This window comes from Myxocyprinus asiaticus, chromosome 44, assembly GCF_019703515.2.
Source record: "Myxocyprinus asiaticus isolate MX2 ecotype Aquarium Trade chromosome 44, UBuf_Myxa_2, whole genome shotgun sequence".
Lineage (NCBI taxonomy): Eukaryota > Metazoa > Chordata > Actinopteri > Cypriniformes > Catostomidae > Myxocyprinus > Myxocyprinus asiaticus.
In genome coordinates, this window is record NC_059387.1 from 18334271 (window position 1) to 18352622 (window position 18352).

Here is an 18352-nt window from a genome sequence, read left to right on the forward strand (position 1 = left end):
GAACTGATTCACTTGAATGCCATGCATTAATAAAGGGACTTTGCCTTTTTTTTTAAGCTAAATATTTAGTTAATTGCTGCTATTAGGATTCAGTTATAAAAATATGTTTCTTTTTTGTTTTATTAGTGTAAATTAAGTATAAATTTATATTCATTTTTTATGTAGTCAACCTCAGCCCACACCCTCATGAAAATTAACCATGGTTTTACTATAGTAATATTGTAGTAACCATGACGTATAACCATGGTTAATTCTGTGATTACTATGCTTTTACTTCAAATAAGATAAATAATTAAATATTACTACTGTAGTACAACTATTGGTTAATTTTCATAAAGGAATGTCACCCTAATTAAATATATAACTATCAGGTGAATAACTTGACTGTAGTTTAACTTCTTTACGTATCAGTAGCTTGTAGCTTGGAAAGCTACAGTTTCAAAGTAGCTTCCCCCAACAATGTCCATGAGCAGTCTGAAGGCATACCATCTGAGACTGAGAAAAAGCTTTCTGGAGTGTTTGAAAAAGAAAGCCGAGAGCCTCCCTGGTTTTTGGAGAGTATGCAAATTCATACGGTCATCACTGGTGTCTCCTGTGCCAACCAGTTTGCTTTTGCAAAATACAAAACTGTCAAATTAATAGTTTGTAACTCATGGAATCCTGAACTGACAATGAGGAAAAGTTACAGTAACCGGATCCGTCAGATATTTATAGCGCAACCTTTGTATGTGACCTCATGTCAAAAAAAGTCAGATAATAAACAAGAACACAGGTCAGGTCATGTGCGGGGAGAAACAAGCCCTGTATCTCTATTCACATACTATCCTTACTAAATATTATGTGACAAGCACAAAACGTCAGCCAAGGAAGTTTGTCATAAAAATATGATCTTCAGGGAAGTACACCTGGGCTTAGCAGGAGGTCCTCTTTTTTGGACAGCCACCCTAGAAAACATTTAGTTAAGGTAGTAGCTTTTATTTCTTTTAGCTATCTACTCTCCAAAACTGCTCATGAACTACTTGATGCCAATTGCGCAAAAATGGAAGGGCTTTCTTAAAACGATAAGCCCCAATCTGACTGGCTGGCTAAATGCAATTTCTGGGAATCAGTTTATTTTTATAAATTTATTAGCAATCAAGTTGTGTTTCCAAGTTTTAAATGTACAACAAGTGCTTCCAAAGTAGAACTGGTTGCTGGATTTGCCAAAGTTTGTGAGGTTCATGCCACTGAGTCTTTGGAAGATATTCAAGAGTTTTGTTTGAGACACTTAGCAGGTAAATGGTATATCCTTGTGCACACCCCTATGTTCTGCTTTGTTCACGAATGTTATATAATATATACAACGCTTAAAAAAAGCAAAGTGTAGTTGTTCACTTTACATTTTGGTCAGACAGCTACTGTACTTCCTGTTTAAGTAGGCAGTTCTTGGCAAGAATTAGCTACTGTGGACAAGACTTGGTGCTAGTTGAAACTCTAGACTAGAACATTCTCAATCAGACGCCAAGAGTAACTTGTCAAGTCACCTGTCTGGGTGTCACAGCTTGTGAATGTACAATTCCCATCACTTAGGCAAGCCACACAGACCCTTATGTGTCAGTTCTAACACTAATGGCCAATTAGGATATTTCTGCAGATGGAGAGGGCTAATTCACACAGTATGAGTGAGTGTTGTTCAGTCCTCCAGAACGCATATGAAAATGTCCCTTTAATTATGCATTGTGTGTATTAATGCCTGAAGGCAGCCAAACCCAGATGATCCGTGCTTTTGCTTTTTTGGACCAGATGTTTCTAATGCCCTTTCAGTCCAGTTGCCTCAAGGATTTCGGTGGAAATATCCATATTAGTGGAGATGACAAGGAGAGCAGAGGGAGAAAGACGGAGACTAGAGAGACTGAAATTGATCAACAGAGGAAATAAATGCTGTCCGTGACTGTCTGTACTAGTTTGTGTTTCTTGCTGTTGATTTATGGGCAGACCAAAGTCTTATATATTGGAATGAGTTATTTAATATAATGGTAATGGTATATATCATAATAGTGTTTTTTTTTTTGTTTTGTTTTTTGCTAGGTTTATATATGAAATATATATGTGATTTATAGAATAAACAAATTATTTTATATTTATATTTTAATGAATATTAAATTAATTTCTAAAATGTATTTATAAAAATATATACATTTATTATAAAGTAATTAAATGGAAATTCTGTATTTGGATAACCCAGTGAATTAAAAAAATTACAGATGAAAGGTACTTAATTTCTTCTCATTGTTTTCTCTTTTTATTTGAAACTTTATTGATGCAAACCAAAAGATTATTCATAACAAATGAATGATAAATCTTACATTATGTAATACTTGAGTTAAAAACAATGGACTCAAAACAGTAAACTGTTAAATTCTATATTAATGAGTCAAGTTGCAATGTTGCTTGTCAATTGTTAAGTAATGTAAACAAAGCTTTTCTTATCTGTTGCTTTTTAAATGGACACATTTCTGCCATTGCATGGTATATGCCATCATATTCTTTCCTATCTCCCACCACTATTGTTTTTTTCTGTGGGTAATGTCTGGTGTTTACAGTGTACTGTAAGTCTTTACCTCTGTAAGGAGAAGATCCATCCCTAAGATGGTGTGATTTGTGTCTTCCACAAGTTGGTTTGAACTCCAGTTAAAATCCATCTGCAAACATGGAGAAGAACACAATATAGGCACTTGGGTCTACCGCATAATATGTTCATTTAAAGTGTATAATTATGAGCTCTCACCCTTTGAACGATAGCTATATTAGTCAGCGACCTTGCATCTTCTGAGTCTAAGAATGAATTTAATGACACCCAGAATTCTTCAGAATTTTGAAAATCTTGTTAAGAAGTTAAGGTATTTAGTTGACTGGCCTTCAAGCTGATTTTTAATTGTAGGTTCATTCATGTTTCTTTTTAGTTATGACATTATAGTCTGGATTAATGCCTCCCCCACATTTAAGACACAAAAAATATTTTTATTGCAGAAGAGCATAGTCCTTTGAGTCATGCTAAAAAGTTTCTTCAATATTTTACTCATTAAAGGATTCAAATAAGGGACTGTAATATGGGAGGAACCAGGGTTATTGTAGGTATCATTAGATTATATTGACCACTGTGCTCTTCCATTACTTCTCTTATGTTAGGGGAGGACAGTTTACCTGGTTGCTACAGAAATAATCCACTTATACTGTACTGTGTGTATGTGTGAGAGGGAAAGTCTGCGACAATGAGATACTGCATGTAGGCTGTTTCAACACTGTCACATACATCGTTATTTCCTGTATGACAGACACTGGACCACAGCAGCAATATGTCATGTTGTCATGTGTGCAGCTATGATTAAAGGACACTCAGAGCTTGTGTTTTGTCTGTTTATGACATCCTGACTAATGGCCAACCATTCTGTTTGCTAACGATTTTTTTTTTTTTTCTTTTTTATGGCTCTTTGCTACTTTTTAATAGGATAGAAGAAAGGGGAGAGCAAATGCTGTGGGAACGGAATCGAAAATTTTTGGATTAAAGTTGGATTTAAACCCACGTTTGCTCAGATGAGCACCACAGCACAATGTGGCCCCAATTGATTTTTCAAGTTCAAAATACTTCCAAGACAATGAAAGGATTGAATATTTGTTTTAAAGGGAAAGAGGAGGTCTACATATTCCTCCTTTTTTTGTACAATGAGTTCTGAATCTACATTTTCTTAAGTGGGTTTGCATTTTCAATGATATGGGCATTAGCAGATATTTTAAATAAAAACACACTGCATTTAGGGTTTTTAGTTTTTGTTTTTCATGTTAAATTAGACTTAGAAAAAAGTTTTTGACCTCCTTCAAATTTGCATTTGGATAATTTGGCTCTCGAAAGAAAGCAGTTGAAGAGCCTGATGTACTCTAACTGCTAGGGCACATCTTCGTCCTTTGACATTTTTCCAAGTTGTTCCTGAGTCCTACATTTCTGAGCTTTTCCCAAACAGCTTGTTGGAAACCAGCTGCATCTAATGAGATTGAAAGCAGATCAGCTGGCACACAACTGCTCTAATGGAGGTTTGCACTTTTCAGTAATCAACAGCTGGGTTAGACATCCACACTAATGTGATTCTTATCTTTTCTTTGGGGCAATATTAAAGCTCTGCAGTTAGCTACAATACAAAATGTTATGCATGCAAGTTTATTTCATACATTATGTCCTAATATTTTCATAATATTCTGCCACTTTTTAGACTGTAAACTACAGTAAACTGTAAATATTTACTGTACTATCCAAAAAAAGTCAAATTAAAATACAAAGATTTCCGAGTGTATTACTGTGTACATTTAGTCATAAATTATTTTGGTTATTTTGTTTGATTGTGTATCTTTGGGGGTTGCATGCATATTAGATTGCAGTGGGAACTGATAGTAAGTGAATATTAGAAAAATGACTCTAGTAGAATGCCCTGGCTCCACTCTGTCCAGCATGTGCTAACAGGATGCTGTACATGCATCCAACAACTTGGATTGCTGTCATACACACTACAGACATGTGTCTCCAAAACCATTCACTCCATCAGGCCATTCAAACCTGCATGGCAGCACTCTGTCAGTTCCTGAAAGTCTCTGTGGTCTGTGCTGATGAGAGTAACTTTGCTGTAATCGAGTTCTTTACCGCCCTTCTCGGAGACTGACTCAATTTCCTCAACTGCCACACTGCAGAGAGGCCATTCTGAGGACAGGAAAGATGAGGGGATTTTTGATTGACAAGCTCTGGTAATGCAGTGGTGCAAGTACTTGGCTTTGGGCCTATTAATTCTTAGTCACTTCAAGCGTCTTGATCGATCGGATTGCTATCTGATTGGATATGCACATTCCATTTACACTTTGCCACATACAGTACTGTAAATTTCTCTAAAAAACAGACATGAATCCGATCTACTACTCTCATCATATGTGCAAACTTAATGGAGTTGGCTTCTGTGATGATGTTAATGCCAGGCAGCGAAATGATTCTACTCTTGATGTGGCTCATAACAATTTAACAGAGGAGGCGGCTAAACTTGCTAAAATTCCTTCGACATTTGAAATACAAAAGGCACCCAAACATCCAAATGCTGACTTAGTTTCGTTTGCATACTGTGTGTGGCCTGAACAACCAGATGCATTTAGACTTTGCGTGTCTTGTGTACATCTACTGAGGTGGTTTGAGTGATCAAATTGCTATCCATCTCTAATGCATCATGCATTTGCACTTGGTCTTTCATGACTGGATAGCTATCAGTAAAATGCATGAAGTGACCAAGTACAAAAATACCCCCTAAAACATGATGACATTGAGCTGCAGACAATTTTACACACCTGCAATCAGATCCTACAGAGAGTCATTGCTCTTGTATGAGTATAAATTTAATCTATGGCCACATATAAGTATCTCAGGAGTGGAAAACTACATTTAAGTTTTACTGCCTGTGTGTGCACAGTGTAAGGGGCCCCTGTGGAGCGTGCATGCTCTATGGTATGCTCTCTGATGGTGAATGCCACTTCAGAGGAGCTAGAGTGCAGCCCCCTGTGCGGATTCGTGGAAGTGTGGTCAAAGGTCAAAGATGAGATTCGAGGAGGAGAGGGGAGAATGTGAAGACCTCAACAGCTGTATTTTCTTTATCTGGCTCCTCTATGTTTCTGACACTCTTTTATTCAGCAATGTTATTTTCAACATCTGTCTTTACATGACCAGCACTTTCTCTATTCACCCTTCATTCATCACTTCAAAAAAAGTGTGAAAGAGTTTCTTTCCTTCACCACGCTACTTAGGAATCAAATACCTGTATGTTCTTCTCAATATGAATCTGTAAAATGTCTTGGTTACTGATGTAACCTCTGTTCCCTGATGGAGGGAATGAAACGTTGTGTCGATGTAGTGAAACTAGGGGTTCACTCTTGAGAGCCCCAATCACCTTTGCTTTATTCAGAAAAGGCCAATGAAAATTGGCGAGTGGAATTTGCATGCCGCCCTCCGCCCATGACATACAGGTATAAAAGGAGATGGCATGCACCACTCATTCAGATTTGTGCTGAGGAGCCGAGAGAGAGTCCCGGCCATGGCAGCGGTCGGTTCAGCACCGTGGCAGGAGGGACACAACGTCTCTTTCCCTCCATCAGGGAACAGAGGTTACATCAGTAACCAAGCCTGTCTGTCACTCGCTCGATGTTGTGTCGATGTATGACACTAGGGGTTCCTATACTAAACACAGGGTTCACCTGAGGGGAAACCGAACAGTGGAAATGCATCATACTGGATTACCAGTTGCAGGGAACTGTTGTGGACAAGATAGTGCACATTATCACCTTGAAAGGGGAAAGGCGCAAATGCAAGCGATACACCCAACCGGCTGCCCGGCCTATCTGTTGTTACCCCATAACACTCGGGTCAAAACCGGTTCTATGCGCAGGTTGTAGAACCTCGCAAAGGTATTGGGTGTAGCCCAACCCGCTGCTTTGCATATGTCCTCGCCAGTGCCCAGGAGGACGCAACACCTCTAGTGGAGTGTGCCCGGACTCCCAAGGGGCACGGCAGTTCTCGTGATTGGTAAGCCAAAGAAATGGCATCCACAATCCAATGGGCCAGCCTCTGTTTGGAGACAGCTTTCCCCTTCTGCTACCCTCCAAAACAGACAAAGAGCTGCTCCTCTGAAGGGAGTGCTTGCAGGTGCACCACCTGATCCCAAAAGGGAGTGGTGGGAACTTTGGGCACGTAACCGGGCCGGGGTCTCAAGATCAGGTGAGAGTGTGCCGGCCCAAACTCTAGGCATTCGCTGGTGACAGAGAGCACCTGCAGGTCACCAACCCTCTTGATAGAAGTGAGCACCACCAGGAGTGCCATCTTCAGTGATAAAGTGCTGAGCTTGGCCTGCTACAGGGGCTCAAAGGGGGCTCTCTGTAGGGCAGGTATGACCACAGAGAGATCCAAAGAGGAAATGAGGTGCGGCCTAGGAGGATTCAATCTCCTCACGCCCTTGAGGAACCTGGTGATCAGGTCATGCTACCGTGAGGGCCTCCCATCCAGTGTATCATGATACGCTGTTATAGCAGCCATGTACACCTTCAGGGTGGAGGGAGACAGCCGTCTCTCCAGCCCCTCCTGTAAGAAGGACAACACAGACCCGACCGTGCATCTCTGTAGATCTTCCCTACGGGAAGAACACCAATTTGCGAAGAGACACCACTTCAGAGCGTACAGCTGCCTCGTGGAGGGGGCTCTGGTCTGAGTGATCGTGTCTATCACCTCTGGCGGAAGGCGTGCTAGGTCTTCCGCGTCCCATCCAGGAGCCAGACGTGGAGGCTCCAGAGTTCTGGCCACGGGTGCCGGAGCGTGCCTTGCCCATGAGTGAGAAGGTCATGCCTCAGGGGAATGCACCAGGGAGGGGCTACTGCCAGGAGCATCAGGTCTGAGAACCAATTCCGGCTGGGCCAGTACGGCACAACCATCAGGACTCGCTGCCCATCCTCCCTGACTTTGCACAATGTCTGTGCAATGAGGCTCACTGGGGGAAACGCGTACTTGCGCAGCCCCCGAGGCCAGATGTGCACCAAGGCAACCGTGCCGAAGGGAGCCTCGGACGAATGACGAAGAAAACGTACACGCCTTGGAAGGGAGCCTTGGTCGGTTGGCTGCGCCCTGCGGGCATAAATGCACCACCACACCGCGCTTTACCTGGGGAAGCTCGACATATCCTCTAGCTTCTCTGCTGTCGAAGGTAGTTAGGGTGGATGAGCCCGCGAAGCGTGTGTGGGCAGAGAAAGCCCCAGTGCCACGGTGGCTCTCTGCTTCACGAAGATGGAAGAGAGCCACGACTGCAACGTTCTCATGGGCATGTTCTCACAGTGAGAACATGATCCCTCCACAAAAGCTGCTTCGGTGTGCTGGCGACCCAAGCACTCGAGACAAATTTCATGGCCATCCGGTGGGGAGAGATAACGGCCACACCCAGTAGCACAAATGTGAAAGGACATCTTTAAAAAGATGGCAATTGTTTGTGCGAGCTCTTTTAGAGAAAATATACTCTTTTCAATATACTCTTTTTTTACAACTGTGCTGATACGCGCCGTAATTCCAGCAGCAGAAAGCGAGGTGATGGGACGAACACACACGTGTGCTCGGCTCCGAAGAACAAGTGATTGTGAATAGTGATTTTCTACAATGGCATCTGTTACTGAAGACTATTGATTCTGAATGATGCTGAATCCACTAGGATTAAGTCCAAGATGACATGAGCAAAAAGTCACTGAGTGCACCTTTAAGTGGAAAAATTACTTTATGATGTGTTAATCATTATATAATGTAATAATGTTGTTTAATGATTTATAAATGAAGGTTATGAATGTTACAGTGTTACCAATGAAATCAATCAAATCTTATGACAATCATTCTTTCTTATTTTTTCTCCACTGCACATTTCAGTAGCAGATGCCTAGCGCCATATGCCCCTGCCCCAGCAGTGTTGAGCAGAGTCCCGTGGACCCCCATGGCTCCCCCTGTTGAGGGAACACCCCTGGCCCGCTGCCTAGTCCTGCTGCCCAGCCTGCTTCTGCTGTTGCCTAGAGGAGTGCCCTGCCGGGGGACCACAGGGGCCCCTGAGTCCCCTTGCCACAAAGCTGAACACCCACTCATCTCTCTCACAGGTCAGCATCTCTGTCCTTCACACAATAGCCTGATAAGGAGAGCTCTATACTTGAATTTGGCTTTTTTTTTCATAATAATAATTATTATTATTTAAAAGCCACAGGCTTTAGTTGCTTTAGAGTTAACAATTTAGTCTAAATGTACATTTTTGCTGCGAGAAGATTTTAGTGTTCTGCAAGCATTTTTGTTTAATACAACGCATTAAATGTCATTACTACCCGACAGATATCACTGAAATAGGTGTCCTGAAAAGTCAGTGGAATTGTCGTGTATTTAAGGGAACAGAATTGCATTTCATATTAAATCCATATGGAAGCAAGTTTTTTATAATCTAACACCCAGCTGAAAACACTTCAGTATTTGTTTGAATTTAAATCATCTTCACATTCAGTTGTCAGTGTTAAAAAGATTAAATCTGAAAACAAATTGAGTGAAATGGACCTGAAACCTAGACACTACTATTATTACACTGGACAGTAGCAGGGGAAAGGTCTAGTAAGATCAATGCCAATTTGCGCACTTTTCTGTCATGTTTGCCGTCAAAAACAGGAGAATTGAAACTGCAGCATTTTGTCAAAAATATGACATTCGAGGACATTATTGTTTCCCAACATTGTGATTCCTGTGTACAGTATGTACATTATGTTGTTATAAAACACCACACCATTAAATACACCAATTCAAGATGTGGTATTACATTGCATTGCATATGTCAGTGCTCATTCCAGAAGAGAGAGAGACTCATCCAAATAGCGGTGAGAAAACTGTAGCAGTTTTAATACAAAACAATACAAGTTTAGTAAAAATGCTTAATATAAAAATGCTCAAATGTGCATTGTGTCATGTATACTTGCACAGACAGATGAAGGCTTATTATAACTGTGCATGTAAACGTAATGTATGACAGTCCAATGCTCTGTAAACAGCAAATAAAGAGTGAGGGGGCTGGCCTGTGTTTGTTATCAGATAACAAGCAATGAGAAACATTGGGCTCTATTTTAAGAGCACAGCGCTATTTGATAAATGGGTTTAGTGCAGTGATGAATTTATCAAAGAAAAATATTTTTTCCATAAAAAAAAAAAAAAAAAATTTCTTTTGTAATTATAGTCCCATATGAACTTACAACTTGATGTTAAATATGTATTTAAATTAATAGGTGTCATTAATGTTCCTTTTATTAGGCTAATATGAAAATTGTTAATACTTTATAATTACTCTAATTAATTAACTAATACATACATAATACACAATGTTAAAACATTATCTTGTATTACCATATAGCCTACATAAGAATTAATGGTTATTTGTTTTATTTGTGTATTATAATGTTTTTCGTTGTTTTTCTGGGCGGGGCTGTCACGAGGAGCGTGAGATCCGAGAACCATGTCTGGGTGGGCCAGTAGGGTGCTACTAGGATGACTTGCTCCCCGTCCTCCCTCACTGGGGGAAATGCATACTTGCGTAGTCCAGGGGGCCAGCTGTGTGCCAATGCGTCTATACCGAGAGGTGCCTCGGTCAGGGCGTACCAAAGCGGGCAGTGGGAGGATTCCCAGGAAGCAAACAGCTCTGCCTGTGCTCGACCGAATCGACTCCAAATCAGTTGGACCACCTGAGGGTTGAGTCTCCACTCTCCCCTGAGGGTAACCTGACGTGACAGCGAGTCTGCTGCGGTGTTGAGGTTGCCCAGGATGTGAGTGGCTCGTAGCGACTTGAGACGCTGCTGACTCCAGAGGAGGAGACGGCGGGTGAGTTGTGACATGCGATGGGAGCGTAGGCCACTTTGGCGGTTGATGTAAGCTACTGTCGCTGTGTTGTCCGTCCAGACCAATGCGTCCTTGCCCTGGATCAATGGCCGAAACCTCCGCAAGGTGAGCAGTACTGCCATCAACTCTAGGCAGTTGGTGTGCCAATGCAGCCGCGGGCCAGTCCAAGAACCGGCGCCCCAGCCCATCTTGTAGGCGTCTGTTGTAATCACAACGCATCTGGAGACCTGCTCTAGGGGAACCCCTGCCTGTAGAAATGCCAGGTCAATCCAAGGGCTGAAGAGGCGTGGACAAATCGGCATGATGGCCACGCTATGTGTCCCGTGGCACCATGCCCATCTCGGGACTCGAGTCTGAAGCCAGTGCTGAAGTGGTCTCATATGCATCAACCCAAGTGGTGTGGCCGTTGCTGAGGATGCCATATTCCCCAGGAGCCTCTGAAAAAGTTTCAGTGGAACCGCTGTCCTCCATCTGAACGCCTTCAGACAGTTCAGCACCTGAGAGGTGCTTCGAAGCCTTCCTCAGGCTCTTGGCGGCTTGCCGTGAGACGGGGGGCATCTGCTTCCTGTGATGGGCTGCACGCCGGGGCCAGACCACGGGGGCGGGCTACGGTGGAGCTGGAAATGTTGCTGCAGGGAGACGCCCTTGGCGATGAGCAGGTGGGGTGCGGGATCTTGAGCCGCGCCGGGGCAGGATGTGCTTTATAGCCTCCGTCTGCTTCTTCACCGTCGAGAACTGCTGGGCAAAGTCCTTGACAGTGTTGCCAAACAGGCCAACCTGGGAGATGGGGCTGTCAAGGAACCGTGCCTTGTCGGCCTCTCGCATCTCTACCAAGTTGAGCCAGAGGTGGCGCTCCTGGACCACGAGAGTGGACATCACCTGCCCGAGAGACCGCACTGTGACCTTCGTCGCCCGGAGAGCGAGGTCGGTCGCCGAGCACAGTTCCAGAATCAATCCCAGGTCAGAACTACCCTTGTGCAGTTCTTTTAGCGCCTTGGCTTGGTGTACTTGCAGGAGAGCCATGGCATGCAGGGCGGAGGTGGCTTGTCCAGCGGCACCACAGGCCTTAGCCATCAGAGATGACGTAAACCTACAGGCCTTGGACGGGAGCTTCGGGTGCCCGTGCCAGGTGGCGGCGCTCTGCGGACACAAGTGCACCGCGAGCGCCTTTTCCACCTGGGGGATCACCGAATACCCACTAGTCGCTCCACCATCGAGGGTAGTGAGAGCGGGGGAGCTGAAAGATCGGGACCGGGCAGTAAAAGGTGCCTCCCACGACCTTGTCAGCTCCTCATGCCCTTCCGGGAAGAAAGGAACGGGGGCGGGGCAGGGCTGTGAGTGGCGCCCCGAGCCCAGGAACCAATCTTCGAGCTGCGATGGTTCAGGGGAGAGTGGAGGGTTCCACTCTAGCCCGATGCTCGCGGCCGCCCAGGAAAGCTTGTCCGTCATTTCCGCATCGGCCTGAGACTGGGCGACCGTTCCCGAGGGAGGAAGCCCAGCCGAAGCCTCAGCGTCAGACCGGACGAGCCCGCTCTCCGATGCTGCGCTCGATAACTCATCATCTTCCGGGGTGCCAGATGAGATGTTGAACCTGCCCTGAGATGAGCCGGCAATCTCATCCGAGCACACGATCAGGGCAAGCGAGCATGCTGGGGAATGGGAGGTCCGTGGGGGATACCCGGCAGAGGTGGTCCCATTGAGGTCCCCAAATCGCCCCCAGTGCTAACCGGCATGGCCTCATACCCATGGACCGAGGCGGGTAGCCGCTGGTGTGGCTTACTTTCTTACGAATGCAAGCCATGACCGCAACGTTGCCATGGTCATGTTCTCGCAATGAGGACATGATCCATCTATGAACGATGTCTCCTTGTGGGCAGTGCCCAGCGATCGTGGCCGTCAGAAACAGAGAGATAATGACCGCAACCAGGAATAACACACAAACAGAAAGGCATCTTTAAAAAGACACATCTTTAAAAAGACATTCCGTGTGTGCCGCTCTTTCAGAAAGAAAATATACTCTTTTAGAATATACTCTTTTAAATGTTCTGCTGGAGCGCCCAGGGGCGTTCTATGCAAACCACAGATGCAGAGGGGGAGAAGCCACTGAAATGCATTTAGAGAGAATCTTTAGACACTTAAAAAAAAAAAAAAAAAAAAAACCGTTCACTCAACAGTGCTACATTTCAACGTTAGTACATTGAAAAAGTTCCGGGTCTAAAGCCTACTCGTTGTTCTGGCGGCCATACGTATCATCACTTATTTTAGGTTGGCATACACAGTGTTCTTCACTTCTGCCAGTTGATTAATTTAAAAATTAAATAAATTTGTTTAAACTTGAAAAACTTAAGCCAAATTCATCTGAATTCAGATAACATTTTAAATGAAACAATAATATATTCAAAATAATGAGTGGTTAAAAAATCTTTTTAAAAAAACACCTCCACAAATCCAAACATTATACACTTTCCAAATTCTTTGATCGGCCGCTTTGATCGGCCGATGATTTAAAAATCACTCCATGACAAGAGGTGGACAAATACCAATACAAATTAGATCTTAAATACAGTTGTAAATATAAATATAATAATAATAATTGAAAACCATGACCTGTAGATAGTGTAATACAAATATCATAAATTGGATGCACCTAGCGCACTCACGAAAATATCATGTTAATCATTCTGCAAGTTTGGGTTGCTGACATCGGGTTGGCTTACATGTCTTTGGCAGCAGGAATTGGTGGGAATTTGGCTGATGAAGTTAGCAAAATGGTGAATTTTAGCAAAATTGCTTAAATTTTTATCACCACTGACCAATGATATGTGAGCATTTTGGTCTTGCTTTCCAGGCAGTCGCCTGCAATTCATGGCGAGTGTTGTGCTTGGTGTGAATAGGCCTTTAGACACGCTTTTTGAATTGCTAAGACACTAAATACCTAAATACAGCACAAAATTTTCCCTAAACATCGTGTTTTAGCTTAAAATCAAAGGGACCTAATTGCATTGACAAACTCAGTCACCTTCCCCGCAGCTTAAATGACTAGACTCCCTTGCCTGGAGAACATGTATTTATAATCAATGTAAATTTAACAGCCAATTTTCAATAAGTAATTGTGCGGCTGAATGTCAAAGCCAAAGGGGGTATGTTGGGGCTAATGGAGTGGAAAAGCAAGGTTACTGTTTTTGCTTAGTGATCAGGTCTGACTGTGGATCTGTTCCAAAACCTAGTGAGCGTCCTCCGAAGGCAGCTTTTAAGACATAGGCGTGCTCCAGATGAGAAGGCTGTTCCAAAAGGTATCTTAAATCTTAACTATGCTGCCTCCTAAGATATCTCGTTTTGGCCAAATTATAAGTAGTGTTGTATGTATTTTTCCCTGGGTAAGCAATCCCAGAATGCACCATGATAAGCTCGTCAGAAAAATAAATCCAAGATGGGAAATTTTTATTAAAAATATACTTAAAATTATAGATAAATAACAGTTTAATATGACACAAAACTGACTATTTTACACAACATGTGTGTGTGTCGTGTGTATTTAGGCTCATTAGAGGAACGCATTGTTTCTCTCGCGTCACCTGTATTGAAATCAGTTGCGAGTCGAGTCTCGTGTGCTGCGCGAGGAGCACTATTTGAAAGATATGCGGAACTGCCACCTATGTAGAACATCCCAAATCGGTCTCTTATGAGGCATAATTTCAGTAAGGATGCTGCCATAGAAGACAGCTGCCTATGTAGTCAGGAGACAGCGAGGCAGCTCACTAGGTTTTGGAACAGACCATGTAAGTGAGCTCATTTAGAATAAAGCTGCCCGTAATCATGGTCTAGTGAATAGTAAGACGGACTAGTAGCTAATTAAGCCATTGAGTTTTAGGATGGATTGATAGACTCCATGTCCATATGGCAGTTCACCATCTGTGTTAAAGAACGTTTGTGAGATGTCTAACACCTCTTCCACACAATAAGCACACACACATACGCAACACACAAACCATTTAATTAGCACCCATTCATCAAATATGCAGAGTGAATGCATGCATGCCCTGCAGCAACAGGGAGGTCTGTCAAACACACACACTATAAACTGTTAATTCTAAACCCTTATCGGTCCATTGGCACCGTTTTGAAAATGCACTTCTTATGGTACCACAGATAAACCTTGTTCTCTCTGTTGAATGAGCTTTTTAATCAAAGCTTTCAGATCACTGAACGAGTCCCAGTCTACACATTTAACAGCTACCCTGCTGTATGATCAAAGACCCACACACCAGCCTTCACAAACAGAACTCTCTAAAGTAAAAAAACAAACAATTTTTTCAAACAGCACTTGGATCTGTGGGCTGGGCATTGGTTTTTTTGAGCTTTTCTCTTATGTGTTTGGTGAACTGCTCCACTAAGAATTCTAAAATAAGCCTTGAACTCCTTATGCCCTTTATGGTCCCAGTTCTCATCTGGAGTTCAGATTATACTGTGTTTTCTGAACAGGCTCTTGTCTTTACTGGAAGGTAAACATGGAGGTCCTATTGGGTGGAATTTTCGAAACATGTTAAGAACATGTTCCAGTCATGTGTCACCTCAAATCAAAAGAAAGAAATAAGAAATATATTTATTTAATAGAAAATGTAGCATATTTAAAGGAAAATTAAGACATTTTTCATTAAATATCATGGTAGTATTTGTTGTATTCCTTTAAATATATGCTGAAAAATCATTGTATTTTCACACCCCAGCGGAACAGTATTTAACTTAAATAAAAAGGGCATAGTTTACTGAAGCTGTTCACACCTAAAAATGTATAACACTCCACTAATAAATACTTATCTACTTAATAAATACCTTTGCACACTACCTGTTTCGCTGGAATTTCTTGCTTTGTGAAAGAGCTTCCCCTGTAATTATAGCCAAATACACAGGAAGTGTTGTGCTTCTCTTCTTGACAAAGGCTACATAGAGAGTGTGATTGATGGTTCTTCTTTTTATCTAAACCTTTCAGACTTCGTCAGGCCACCCAGTAAGCCAATTTAGACTGAATTGAAGGCTGAGAGAAACATTTTGCTCTCTCCTTAAATTTGCCTTTTTGAATCAAGCCTGCAGTCTGCATTTACAAGGGAGACTGTTCCAAGAAGCCTCTTTGAAAAAAAAAATCAATAAAAAGGGTTGAGTCACGGTCAGACATTTGTGTGACTATCCCGACCAAAAGAGAAAAGCTGGGATTGAGATACTGTGTTTTCCTAAATGGAACACCTCTGTTCTCTTCCCCAGAGTGGTGCAGTGACACATTTCTCCATGGACCATGCAAGTCTGGTCCATATGGGATCAAAAAGTGGGAAGGACATCACCGAAAGCCGGCTTTCCACTGTGTAGACTATAAAGAAGATAAAAATACGTCCTCGCGGTCATGCTAGAACCCCAGCTGAGCTCCCATGTTAGATATGTGTTATAATGACAGACACTGGTTGCCTGTAAAAAAAATAATATCTGAGCCATGGAACTATAGTGCTGAGCTCATGAGTGGGTGTTTTGTGAAATAATGCTCTAGACAGATGATGTAAATCTAGATTGATGTTGTACATTCATAGTGAGCGAGGGTTTGCATTCTCTTTTAGTCTAGTCTCTGGAGAGCTATTTTTTTTTTCTTTATGTATGAAGGAGGGAAAACAAGGCTTTCCTTTCATTGTAGATGACAGGTTTAGGAACCAGATGGTTCCCTACAGGTACATACGGTATTTTAAGACCTTAAAGTGTTACTGCTGTCTGCACAGGCTTCTGTGTATTGCACAGCTTGAAGGAAAAACAAATTCAAGACTGAAAATCATTAAGTTTTATGTCAGAAACTCAGAACTCAGATTAATTGTAGTCTAACTATGTCAACACTGAATTTATACACAAATGTTACACAGTCTTAAGGACTCATCACATGAGAATGAAAAAGTGAAACAAATTGCAGACAAAAGGTCTATTCATACTAAGAGTGAGATGAAAGAGCATTCCAGTTATTGTAGGCTTTAAAGCAAGTTACAATGTATCTGACAATACACAATTTCCAAAGGTGTACCAAAGAGGAGGCTGCCACCACGCACCACGAACACCCCCCTCAGCCCCACCCCCCAACGGGGATGCCAATAGGGATCTCGCCTAGGGCACCAGAATGGTCTGAAATGGCCCTGCATGCAGCATTTATAAGCTCATATTAATTGAGAGACTACATGGAATATTTGTACTAAAAGACCATTTTAAAAAATGTAAAAATATTGAAGGCAAAAATGTGATTAAAAATGGTTTACTTAAAAGAAATGGAGACCCGTCACAGCACCTAAAATATATACTTTCCCTCATATTTCAATACAAATTTTAAGGTAAATTCTGGATGTCACAAAAAAGTCCATATTATTCTTTAGTTCCCAATAAAGATTTCACTCGCTTCAAGGCAAAATAAAACTCATATTACAAAAACAGACTGCAGACGTTTTAAATAAAATTTAAAAAAAGATACAACTCGCCAAACAATGAAAAAATTCACTCACTTTAATGCAAATTACAAGCCGTTAATCCAGAGATAAAACACTTCAATGAAATGATATAGTGAGAGCTTGATATGAGAATATATTGTGGTATAATGACAACTCAACCTGCTTGCTGAAACTAAATTGTCATTTGTGGTAAATATTCACTCTTGGTGTGAATAGGACACACACACACACACACACACGTCATTTTGGTTAGAGACCTTGTTTTACAGCAACTTTACGCTAGAAGTACAAGGACTGCAAAATGTACACAGCTGTGGCTTGTCAGATGTTCCTTCCTGCACTTAAAGAATCTTTAAAATGAGCAAACATATTAATGGCTATTAAAAGAAACAGTCCTTGACCGTTCAAGAAAACAAGTTTAACTGAAAGCATTGCAAGAAATTCCTGAAGCTTTGACATGTGACCTTGTTGGCTTAAAATTGCTTCCATACTGAGTTTGGTGTTTGGAAAGCGGCCATGTTGTTTTACATCTTCATGCTATTTTTCTATGACATTTATTCCTAAACTGCCTCTTTCACACCATATGACTCTCATTCCAAAAAGAATATAAAAAATAAACATTAGTGTATAACGGGGCTATAGGGCTGATTGAAATTAACAGGAAATGGTTAACCCTTTTCTGAAGTGGTTATTTTGAATAAGCATTACCTTAATTTGTCACTCAAAAAAGCATCTTGCCATCTCAAAAGTACTTTCATAAGAAATTTTGCCCCATAGCTATTGCCCCTATATCTGCACAACATCAATATAACACCACTGGGAACCTTTTACCCTAGGCCCACTTGCCACCTATTTTTTTATTAATAATTTTAATCAAAACAATCTTCTGTTATTATTTGTATTATTATTATTATTATTATTTCACAGAAATTATGTTTCTCTATCAATATTCAATTAAAAGAAATGTATTTTTGCAATCTTGATGTACTTTGTGACCAGAAAATTTTCCTTAAGGTGTGCCTTTAGCCCTGTTGTACCCTACCAACTACCATGCACCATGTACCATGTTTTAAATAGTATATGAATAAAAATATGACCATGTTTATTTTATTAACTATAACCACTTCTCTCACAATATGCAAATTATTTGAATCATTGGTAAATGTAGGCAGTGATGTGGGCAGTCATGTATTAATTTATTCAAGACTTCTACAAGACTTTTTTGCAGCCTAATTACAATGTGTTCTTTTTAGAAGGCATAAGGAGCTTTGAGTTCTTAAAGACTCCACAAAATCACTTGACGAGCACAGTTTTCTATCCTGTGTTGACGTATTTCCTATTGAAACAGGTAATTGTCCTATTTTAAATCATCAATAGGATTTAGTTTACCTTACAGCCATGAATTATAATATTGCTACTTGCTAGTCTGTTTCAGGTGGTATTG

The 18352-nt window shown here is 41.7% G+C and overlaps 1 protein-coding gene across 2 annotated transcripts in view; it reads left to right on the forward strand.

Annotated features, from left to right (window-relative positions):
• The window catches only part of LOC127434297 (semaphorin-5A-like), a 242787-nt gene that overhangs the window by 55802 nt on the left and 168633 nt on the right, over positions 1 to 18352 (forward strand). The window contains exon 2 of one of the 2 annotated variants that reach the window (XM_051686934.1): positions 8456 to 8676. In XM_051686934.1, the coding sequence (XP_051542894.1) occupies positions 8520 to 8676 (157 nt within the window). In that variant the 5' untranslated portion in view covers positions 8456 to 8519. The remainder of the gene's footprint in view (positions 1 to 8455; positions 8677 to 18352) is intronic. The other variant, XM_051686935.1, reaches the window with a different exon arrangement.